Source organism: Ambystoma mexicanum, chromosome 2q (genome assembly GCF_040938575.1).
Source record: "Ambystoma mexicanum isolate Mex_15411 chromosome 2q, UKY_AmexF1_1, whole genome shotgun sequence".
NCBI lineage: Eukaryota > Metazoa > Chordata > Amphibia > Caudata > Ambystomatidae > Ambystoma > Ambystoma mexicanum.
Genome location: NC_090924.1, coordinates 1,231,164,417 through 1,231,176,515, shown reverse-complemented (window position 1 = coordinate 1,231,176,515; position 12,099 = coordinate 1,231,164,417). Strand labels below are relative to the sequence as shown.

General features: G+C 42.4%; 1 protein-coding gene across 4 annotated transcripts in view; it reads left to right on the top strand.

Moving 5' to 3' along the window:
• TMEM106B (transmembrane protein 106B) overlaps window positions 1-11,441 on the top strand; it is a 177,296-nt gene extending 165,855 nt beyond the window's left edge. For all 4 annotated transcript variants that reach the window (XM_069648628.1, XM_069648626.1, XM_069648627.1 and 1 more), the window contains exon 8: window positions 9,858-11,441. In XM_069648628.1, coding sequence (XP_069504729.1) covers window positions 9,858-9,996 — 139 coding nt within the window. In that variant the 3' untranslated portion in view covers window positions 9,997-11,441. The remainder of the gene's footprint in view (window positions 1-9,857) is intronic.
• The last annotated feature ends 658 nt before the right edge of the window (window positions 11,442-12,099 follow it).

Sequence of the window (12,099 nt, the reverse complement as noted above, 5' to 3'; positions counted from 1 at the left end):
TTGCTTTTCTCTGTCCATTGTGCTAATTTGGCTGAAATAATAATGCCCTTCACTGAAAAATTTTGCCCATCACAACTGACCTTTAATCATTTAAAATGCTGGTGCCCTCCACGGTCACCAAAAGCTGTCTCCACCACTGGGTGAGGTAGACCTGAATGTGTGAGACTACGAAAAACAAAATGCAATACTCCGCAGTGACCACTGGATGTCGGACCTATGCACAGCATGTGAATCTAAGCAGATACAACCATCAGAAATGCTTTTACGGTAAGTAATGCATTGTCATATATATATATATAGTCTAATTTTTCAAATAAACCTTTTAAATTTGCAAAACAAATCTACTTCTTGGCTCAGTGGGGTCAGGGGGATTCTAAGAGAGGGGTGTTATACAAGGGTTCATCATCCAGATTATAACTTCCCATAAAAATATATAAATAAGGGCTTCCCTTGGGCATCCCAGACAAGGCACTGACTTAGTGGGATTGCTTGATTGGAGTCACTCACAAGGCATTGTTACAGTTTGTGTCTATTATTTGGATAAAATATCTTTGACTGGAATTGGCACCACTGCCTGAGGTATTTCGGAAGATCTGACCAGTCTCAGGTCATTGAGAATGGTACTGCTCTTTCTAGTATACCTGGCAGTATTCCAGAAATACCACTGTCATTTGAGATCATTTTCCATTCTCTTATTCATGGTGTTAATGGGTAGTGTATATTAGGGGTTTGTGCCACTCCTTTCAATGTTTTTATTGCACAAATGGGTCTGTTCTGACCTTTTTATAACTTACATATGAAAGGTGGTGAGAGGTTAGTTGTGATCAATGCCCACTTCTGTACCTACTTCCTAGGTCCCTAAGACAACTTGCCATTTTATTGTTTCAGTCATTTGAAGGGAAGCACTTGCGATTCCCTTCTGAGCAGTAAGAAAACTTTATAACAATTCTCGCCACTTTAAAATGCAAATGCTGAAATATGTTGTGGCGACAGCATGAAACCTGTACTGCGGGCACCAACATAGTTGGAAGCATCTTTTAGAGGGAAAACTGGCATATGTTGTGTGCACAGACCTCATGGCAGTTTTACATTGGGAATGCTGTCATACGTAGTAGGTACATCATCATGAACATGTTGTGAAGTGCTCCTGTGCACTTCTGGTGACTTGGCAAGTATTGCATTATGTATTAGCCTACTAAACCAGTTGTACATTGTATGTCTTTTTAATCTCCCTTTTCTCAAACATTATGCTGTAAAATGGATATTTGTTTTAAAAAGTTTTTAGAACCACCACCAAAACTAGCTATATAACTTAATGATCCCTTGCTTTTCTCTGTCCATTGTGCTAATTTGGCTGAAATAATAATGCCCTTCACTGAAAAATTTTGCCCATCACAACTGACCTTTAATCATTTAAAATGCTGGTGCCCTCCACGGTCACCAAAAGCTGTCTCCACCACTGGGTGAGGTAGACCTGAATGTGTGAGGACCAATTTTTCACATCCCAGTCTCGCTTTTGGAAGGGCATTTAGGGGGAGCTGGCACAACTGAAATAAATGACAGCGCACACACTGAATTAAGCGCAATTGTTTGTTGTCCCATCTGCGTTGTATTCCTCAAAAAGCAAACCTATTGTTCAGGAGGAGAGGAAATTACTGACGGGCCCATTGGTCAGTACTCAACCCCCAAGAACTTGTATACAGGATAGCTGCACCATGTGAGGACAGGGTGCAGGATTCACATACTCCAGCACATCTCAAAAATCATGACTCAGTAAGTTGGCAAAGGGAAGTCCGTTTAATGATACATACATCAGCATATGGAAATCAGCAGCATTGCAAACACCTGCCTCGCTCCGACTTCCTCGAACTTCAGTCGAACAGCCATTTTTATAGGCTAAACTTGTCATCATTGACGTCTAATTCTACAAAAATCATTACGCAATCTAATTGGTTGGGAAAGGTAACTTAAGGATAGGTGTTATATTTGTATATGACAATAGAGCATGCGGATTGGTTAACTATTATCTGGTGGGCGTCTACGCCCAACCCTCTACATCACACGTGATTGACGTCACTATGCGTACAACGTCCTATTGGTTACAATGTCTATAGGACCCTAGATTCCATGGTCCATTGTGATTGGGCAAATTACACCCCAAAACATAAATCTCCACTTTAATTGGCAGCAAGCAGGCTGGACACCCAGGTGCCTAGTCTCCCAAGATTCACCCTGCCTCCCTTCCATCAATCAGTGGTTTTAGGGCGATGTTTCAATTAGTTGGCTAAGGAAGGCCTCGAAATTGTAGTCTCTTATCAGGAAAAGTTATGGCACCCTCGGATCTGGGTGACATCAGACGGTGGTACATCTTCGCACCTGGTTGGTCACTTGTTGGTTCACCGTGAATCTGCTTCAGTTTCCAGCTTTTCGTGTATTTAATTCTCCTTGTAGCCCCACCACCTGCCTGGGCCTCCTTATCTTGACCTTCGCAGGGCAGGCTGGTATGCTCTGAAGTTTAGCTTCTCCTTAGCTGAAGCTCGCCTCCCGATCTTGGGTTGACCTCGATTTCCCAGGCCTGAGCCATCCTGTTAAGTTTTGATTCTGCTATTTTCCTTGCCTTTGGCTGGGTTTCGAAACTTGGCCTGTCAGGCCTATGGCCGCCTGGGTACATTTTTGCTTTTACATAACGGAGTTGCACGTGTAGATTGTGCTGTATCGAGGTAGACGTATATGGTTGGCGCTTGTCGCTCTAATCTTCTACTAAGCATTGCAAGCAGTATCAATTTCTTTGTTTCTTGCGTTTCAACCCTATTTACACATATTTAACAGGTTTGATTCTTTCATCTTGGTTCTTTCGCTATGACGTTTCTTATGTTTTAACATTGTGTTGTCCTTCGTGTCTCTTGCATCTGTTTTCGTGGATTCACGCATTCGCGTGTTGCCTTTTCTCATGCGTTAGTCTACGCAGGCCCTCTTCTCATCATCGTTTGTCTTCCATCAGGGCTCTTTGTGTCTCCTTATGGACAGTTTGTAAATACTTATCGTTTCGTATCAGCAGCTGGTATGGTTGTCTGATGGGGTACCGTGCTGCCCATGGTTGTCTGGTTATAGGCACTTCAACGGGTATTGCTCTTCTGATGGGCACTGGGCATAGGCCCAGTGCAGCTCTCTGTTGGTTCAGTTGCTCCTCATACATCACATATTTTGGCGAGTATTTCACTGGCAACTCGCAATGGGGGCAGGGGTGCAGGCCATATCTGGGACCTCCTCTACACTATCCAATAACAAGCAACACGTGTAAATATTTCATCTCATGTTCTCTTTTCTTTGATCATTACCCATGTCTAGATACAACCTCAAGGTTTAAGATTCATCAGTTCTTGTGTGCAATTTATTACCTGGTGGAATCTTTGTATAGCCCTGCTTCTCAGGACACAAATGACCGTGGTTTGTTGACGCAGACACGCCTTCCTACCTTATCGCTTCCTTGACAAACAGACCCTCTCCCATCGCTCACAGGCAATCTCCCCCATGTTTATATGCAATGTGAAACTACATTCCCAACACAAATATTGTCCTAGTGAGTGTAGTTCTCCAACTTCCGCATCAAGCAAAATAGCTGTGCTTCTGCTATAATGATGAAGACAAAATGGCACCCAACAACTGTGTCAATAGGCATAGGATCCTAGGACAATTGTGCACAGTTCTGCAGATATGAGCAGTTGAAGTGCACCTGTGACTCTAGCCACACATTCAAATTGAAGAAACAGGATCAGTGGGTTGCATTTGAAGGACCTTTATGCGTTCTGTCCTGTTGCAGGATTTAATTAATTTTTAAGACCTGTGCCATCACTCTTATGCCTTCATACACTGGGTCATGAATGTTCAAACCTCCTAGCTGCATGATAAATGGTAGGGTCTTGTAATATAGCCTTACTATGGGCTTTGTCCTGCTGTTCTTATGCCCACTCATACTCACATTCTCATTGATTCGCCAAGCCTTATACTAATTTATTCATTGCTATATCGTTATGCAATAACTTTCATTCATACTCTGCTTATAACGTTATAGATCCACACAGCCTTATACTACAACATGCCCTTAAACATTCTGTCATGCATCTTCAAAATCTTTCACTCAAGCCATCCATCAACCCATTCATCTTTCCCCCTAATCGATCACATAGAGAACAATAATACAATGGACATCAGCAAGTGAGATTGGAGACTCTTATACAGACAACGTCAATGTTGCTAATATCACAAAATATATGTATTTACTTATACATAGTTTAGCAATTTTTGCTCATACATCATATTTCTTAATTGGTAACTGATTCAATACCCACACATGTATTCCACCATTCTCATCACTCTTCAATCATACACTCATAAATGTACATTTTACACACCATAGGCTATTCAAGAACCCTACAACATTCATATATTAAACCAATTCCTTGCACCTATAGCCACTCTCAATGGGTGTTCAAGAAAAACAACAATAAATCAAATAGCAATCTGCTTATTCAATGATATCGACATATGTTTTGGTTGTCAATTAGTGACTATTGATTGACAATGTTGGGTGACCACCTTCAGGATGTGGGTAGGTTGTTGATAAAATCTGCCCCAGTGCATCATCTGGTAGGAGATGTCATCTAGCAAATATCTAAAGACAAACAAATATTGCATCATATGATGACTCCAATCTCTAATTTCATCGACACATTTCACTTGTGTGTATATGTTCATTAATGCATATACTCGCTGGCACTCACCACCAAGCAGCAATAGTGGAGGTAGTGTCAGCGCTGGAATTTATCATCAGCCCTCCTGAAGGTTAATTAACGGTGGCCTGAAAAAATGAAGATCAGGCACAGAAGGAGCCCCACAATGCGTGTCTGACACTGTAAATTATTTGGTCAATCAAGAAGGTTCCCTTACCTGATCACGTAGTCAGGTGGGACCCTATGAGTCAAAATGCGCCATAAATCAGTCCCTGCTAAAGATCCAGAGCTGTGGGCTATTAACAGCCACCCCTTTTCTGCAAGAGAGGCAAGGTGGTGTATTAGAAGAGGGGTCCTCCCTTCTACTGTCCTATCAAGTTCCAAGGAATATATTGTAAAATTGAACACAAGACTCTTACTCCCCTCCTTCCATGTTTATGATCCCGGAGGTTGTAACGATGATCAGAATTAGAATTCTCGTCTGTTCATCTTTTCTTTAAATGCGCATCAAATGCTGTCTAGTTGATGACAGGATATCTACAACGAGTTCAGAAAAAGTCCCCATTAGTGGAAGTGTATAGATGGACACCTGTCTGAGTACATACTGGGAGGGTCACTAAATATGCGCAATCACTGTGTGTCTAATCTTTTAAACACAAGGCTACTGCCCCAGGGTCTAATCCGCAGCATTTACTGTGTTGCAAACTATGGAACACCATGTCGCAAGCACAGCCCAACGTGAGCTTGCTCGCGTGTCTCATGTTTTCAATGGGCCGGGTCCTTTTTAATAAATTTCCCCATACGTACACAATGAAACCATCTATAATGTATGCAGTACTTAGAGTGTAAAACATCGGACCAGCGCCTTGAATGCTTCCGTCCAGGGTGAGGGCAAACTCAATGGGGAGGTCGGATGCTTGGGCATGAGATCTCTGATCTTACTGGCCAAGTGGGTTCTGTATTGTTCTCACCCCCTTGTCAGGCATTGGACTCCACAGTTCTGCATGGGTGCTCTGTCCTTACTGACCGTGTGGGTTCCATGTTCTCCTTAGTCATCATAAAGGACTACTGAGCTTTTTCCGTCTTCCTTTGTGTTAGCCGCATACCTGGGTTTCAGCGTTGTTGCTCATCGGGGGGAGGCAGCTGCTGCGGTAGCTGCAGAACCGTGATTCTGTGGTCGTCAGTTTGTCTTCTTGGTGTCATTACTCTTAAACGCTGATGCTTGGTGTCTGTGGTGGCTCAGTCCCTCATTTTAGGGTATTTGTGGGATTACTCCACCCACCGCGTACTCTACTTGTGCCTCCAGGCTGGATTGGCTCGGCACTATATCACAGGCTTCTGCTGTGCAGGGCCTTGCTGAAGGTGGTTCTCTGCTCACGTGTATGGGTCTCTGCCCTTTTACATTCCTCTCTGAAACAAGAGATGTAACACCATTGTTTCTGTGTTTCTAGCATCAAGGTCAACTGTGTGGGGTCAGCAGCCAAACCATACACAGTTAAAGTTGCTTGTACATTATTAGCATGTTTAGCCCAATCGAACCAACAAACAGTTGGGACTATTGTGTTAAAGGGATGGTCTAGTAAAAATGTTTATTTAAAAAATAGATAGGCAACATAAAAAAAATACTAGCATTCTCCGTTTTAAAACTTCCTATGTAAAATTTTGAGCTATTCAAGCTCAAAATTCGCAAAAGCAAGCACATGGGCGCAGCCATTTTGTGAAATGGAGGCCCTCCTGTGCTGGATTTGCTTTGCGGCACTAATTAAGGAAAAGCCAGCCAGCTGTAGTAAACAAAGGCTACCGCTGGGTGGCTTTCCCTTCATTAGTGCTGTAGGCGGAGGACGGGGACCGGAGACCAGAGCAGGAAAGCTGCAGCTGAATCTCGGTAAGTGCGATTTATTTTTTTTACAAAAAATAAGCACTAGCTGCGGTTTTTTTTCTAAGTTTTCCGGGCTGGAGGAGCCCGGAAAACTTAGAAATAAAACCGCAGCTTTAAAAACGTTGTATTGATGTTTGCGGTCGCTTTTGAAGCGACCGCAAACATAAATACAACGTTATTGTGTTGGAAAACGCTGCAGTTTTTCTTTCCAAGTTTCTCGGGCTCCTCTGGCTCGGAGGAGCCTGAGAAACTTGGAAAGAAAAACCGCAGCGTTTTTCCAACACAACCGCGTTGTTTCTGCCTGAATCTGCTTTACCATTTGGGGCTCTCGGGCTCCCCACGGGGAGCCCGAGAGCCCCAAATGGGAAAGCAGATTCAGGTAGAAACAACGCGGCATTGCGGAAAACAACCGCGTTGTTTCTACCTGAATCTGCTTTCCCATTTGGGGCTCTCGGGCTCCCCACGGGGAGCCCGAGAGCCCCAAATGGGAAAGTAGATTTAGGCAGACAACGCAGCATTTAGCATTTCCCATTTGGGTCTCTCGGGCTCCCCACGGGGAGCCCGAGAGACCCAAATGGGAAATCAGCTGCAGGTAGAAACACTACGCGGCATGTAAACATAACCCAAAGTGATAGCCACAGCAGGCAGAAACACACGCGGTTGTGATGGAAAAACGCTGCGGTTTTTCTTTCCAAGTTTCTCAGGCTCCTCCGAGCCGGAGGAGCCTGAGAAACTTGGAAAGAAAAAACGCAGCGTTTTCCAACACAATAACGTTGTATTTATGTTTGCGGTCGCTTCAAAAGCGACCGCAAACATAAATACAACGTTTTTAAAGCTGCGGTTTTATTTCTAAGTTTTCCGGGCTCCTCCAGCCCGGAAAACTTAGAAAAAAAAACGCAGCTAGTGCTTATTTTTTGTAAAAAAAATAAATAGCACTTACCGAGATTCAGCTGCAGCTGTCCTGCTCTGGTCTCCGGTCCCCGTCCTCTGCCTACAGCACTAATGAAGGGAAAGCCACCCAGCGGTAGCCTTTGTTTACTACAGCTGGCTGGCTTTTCCTTCATTAGTGCCGCAAAAGCAAAGGCCAGCACAGGAGGGCCTCCATTTCACAAAATGGCTGCGCCCCTGTGCTTGCTTTTGCGAATTTTGAGCTTGAATAGCTCAAAATTTTACATAGGAAGTTTTCAAACGGAGAATGCTAGTATTTTTTTTATGTTGCCTATCTATTTTTTAAATAAACATTTTTACTAGACCATCCCTTTAAGGGAGATGTTGGAGAGTTTTTCCGGGCAGATTCATTGTCCCGTAAGGGGGTTCAATCCCAGTGAGATCCTGCTTGACCATGTTAGCACATGCACACTTAGATGGAAGTCTTAACCTTAGCTTGCGTCACATCTAGATAGAAATGTGAATGTTAGCATGTGCCACACTTAGATGGAATAGTGAATGATAGCAGGCATCACACCTAGACATAATTGCAAGGACAGCAATGCCAACTAACCAATCCACTAACAATTTCATACTTCTGCATACACCTCTCAAACCCTAACCAAACACAACCACAAGCTTTAAGCGCGTCAAACCGCACATACTTCACTACACTGCAACAACAAAACAAACCGCACATAGACCTGGACAACAGCACACGAAGACTACCGACCGTAAAACACCCCAAGCCCAGCCAACGGACCCACTGGGCTGAGGCTGCCAACAGCACATCATTGCTATCTTGCACTTTTCCAGCTCATTCCCACTAACTCACCCCCCGCCCCTCTCCCTTTTTCAGAGCCGCCAGAGCGCCAGGGGACCACTCCGGTTGTGATAGTGCGCGGTACAAATATCCTTTAACATTAACATGTCCCTGTGGAATTGTATTGCGTAGCGGGCCCAACTCCATAGTCCCAAAAGGGATGGCTCCCGCTTCAGGGGAAGGGATGAATTAACTGGATTCGCCACACATTACCACACCTAGAAAAAAGAGTAATTTGGCATTAAGCTCTGTATTAAAAGAAACATGCATTATGATCAACTCCTGATACTCTTTTCAATATACTGTAGTCCTGGTCACCAATAATGTGAGAAACGCATACTGGAAACTACCAGATCCAAATAGTGCATTCTATTGCATGTTGCCCACTCATTAATTAATGTTTTATAACACACCTCATACCAGAGACCAGTCTTAAGCACAGGGCCGGAATTCAAATCTGTGTTGCTCTGCATTGTCTTGCTTCCAAGACAAATGTTTTGCCCCTGAGCTATCCTGCTAACCTTAGGGTTCTATTTCAGGTTTTAGATCTGTACCATACTGGAGGGGACAACCACCACAGGCACATTGTGCCTTGTTAGGCATCAAATGTGAGGTAGCTCTCTCCAGGCTAAAGCAAGGGTTCCATGCCTGGATTACCCTTGCTAAGTTAGGGTCAGTGACCGCCATTCAATGAAACTTGTGACTTGGATTTGTTTATTCTCAGCAGAGTGTTTCAGACTACTTCCAAATGTTTAAACCATATTACTACCCAAATGTACCATCCCATTTTATTTGTGTCGGAACACATACTTGATTTGTGCAATTGTGTCAACACCTCAAGTTTTTCAGATCTGATCAGTCAATTATCTGAAGCATTACATATTTGCCACTTGTCATTGTATGGGCTAGTATATGAGTAAACATGTAAACACTGCTCACCATCCAAGTGGCCTGCTGGTACAACCCTAAAATATGCCTACTAATGGTAAATCACTTATATTGGTGTGTTTGGCAAAGACGAATGGTTTCTTGGTGTGGGAGGTGGGGTGCAATGCTGTTCTACAATTGTGTCACTGATGTTTGCCTATGCCCCATGGTGGAGAGCATCATGGGTAGAATGACCAGATGACACCTTGTTCCCGGGACAATGCTCCTCCAGTGCTGAACTTTCCCTTATATAGCCTTCTAGCCCTTTTCTCTGATGCTTGAGTCCAGTTTGTGTCATTGAAGTTACCCAAGACAAAAATGTAAGTTTGTTAAATCTAGTTCAAGCACTCGAAAATGATTGTCCTAGCTGATGGCATCTGGTACATGTAAGCAAATCAGCAATAATGATTCTCTTCATACCATCAGGTCTCCATATATGGGCAACATTCTGGTGTTTAAAATACAAGTGATGCATGAGGGTTGCTCCTATGGTTTGAGCAGGGTGCCAACTGTACTACTCCAAAACAGTCTGTGGTGCTAATACATTTTTTTGTGCTACCATCTATTGCAGAGTCACTGTGACAACAGTATACTTTGGCCACGCTGAACAAATTTCCCAGGAGGGGTACCAGTATGTAGACTGTGGAGGGAACACCACTTACCATCTTGGCCAGTCAGAGCTACTCACTGTTCTTCATCCACCGCAGTAAAAGAAGCAGTTCGAACAATATGTGGAGACATTATTTGTGACTTGGACATTCAAAAACATGAATCGATTAAAAATGGGTTTTCTTAGAGGATGTTTGGTAGGTGAGAGAAACATGGAGTGAGAGAAAGATTGTGTAAAATGTATATAGCAACCCGCCAGTTCTCTGTTAAAAAGCAACATGCAAATATGTCCTGTACAGAGAATATGGAATCCCAGAGGTTTTAAGAATATTTCCATCTTGTAAAGGTGGGAATTGTTTTTATTTGACAATGAATGCTTCTAATTCTAGGACCTCATTATCTTCAAGTGTTCATATCTCTTAGGCACCTCATTTTTGAGGGGTATGTTCCATTGCCGTAGTATTCTACAGCAATCCACATACGCTGAGTCAAGGCACCACTTCTTCCTATGATGTTTGCAATCATGTGTTGTGAATGGGGGTATATTGTAGAAAAGAAGTTAAATTTATATTCTTTGTAGCAATCATGTTTTTGGTGTAAATTCATAATCATCCAAGTGTGACATGTCTGACTTGTGCCCTGTGTGACATGTCTGACTTGTGCCCTGTGTGACATGTCTGACTTGTGCCCTGTGTGACATGTCTGACTTGTGCCCTGTGTGACATGTCTGACTTGTGCCCTGGCACAGTCTGTTTTAACAGACCATTATTTCAGTGAATTTGCTACTGACAAACACAGAAGATAATTTATTAATGCTTAGTGAAATGTCACAGTCCAAAGACTGTGCTTTGAATATTTTCTTAACTCTTAAATATAATCACAGTTGTATTTTTCCAATTTTATTTTATTTTCCTGAATACTGTTGTACTGTTACAAACAACTGTTCAACCTGTTGCATGGAAGGTTTTTATGGCGGCTACATTTTTTTGTTGTTTTTAAAAGTTTGGTAGATTAATTGGAGCCATATTTCACCTTTTTTTGAATTGCAGGACATTTATAATATGAGCTGTTACTGACCTGTGTAAAAAGCCAGTTGGGCACTTTTTGAACCTTAGTAGCCGCACAAATGGAAATGTATGAACAATTCTTACCAGTCATTCTTAACAAAATGTAGATTTGATGTTATCATTGCCATTGTTAGCAGACAAGGACGCATGAGGTTTATTTACAGTTATTACATTATCTTGTTTTTTGCTTGTGGACAATGACGTGGAGGTACAACCTGTGGTACACACACTTCCACCAAAGGAAGCTTTTGGAGTTAATTAAAGTTATTACTTCTATCTCACATTGTACTGTCATGCAAAATGCGTTTGTAGAACTGTCTTTCTCTTTCCAGCTTGCTAACAACCACTATAAACCAGCACAGTCATGAACACCGAAGTCTGTTAGATATGCCTTTTTTAGGCATAACCTAGAAATAGCTTATATGTTTTGTTGATGTTCTTTTGTTGAATAAACTGCCTTCTAGAAAGGTTAAATCATTTCACTAGCTCCGTTTCTAAAATGAACCCAATAATACATGCATATGTGTCATACTTTAGAGATTGCATGCATTTGTTTACAGTACACACCAATGGCATGGATGTTAAATTGTGAAAATGTTTGCTTGACCGTTATGCCTTATTACATATTTCAATTAATAAACATGTTTTGATGCAGTGGGATTTAGCATCCCTTAAACTATGGCGAGTTGAAGACTGTCTATCAGGTTTGTCTGTAAGAAAGGGCCTACTTTTGCTATTATGATGACATTTAACATGATGGAGGTTATTTCAATGTGAAGATATGATGGAATTGTCATAACTTTTTCATTTCCTCAGGAAAGGCTTATTGGTGAGGTCACAAGCTTTCTGCCAATTGCCTAGCGCAATTAACTCCCGCCTAATGTTTTCATAACTTCCGCCTTTGAATCCTAGAAAAAGTATGCAATGTTGCTGTAGCATTACTGGCTAGAGGTTGGACAGCAAAGCTACTTGGCCCTCACATGTTTTTGGGCTCAAGTCAAGATGAGTGAAAATTGCAGGTAATGTAAAGAAATGTATTTCGGCTCCATGTACGATAATGCTATTTGCACAATACGGTCCTACAATGCCACCTTGTTTCTCCCATTCCCCATTTTTCCACCCAAGTTTCCTCTACTG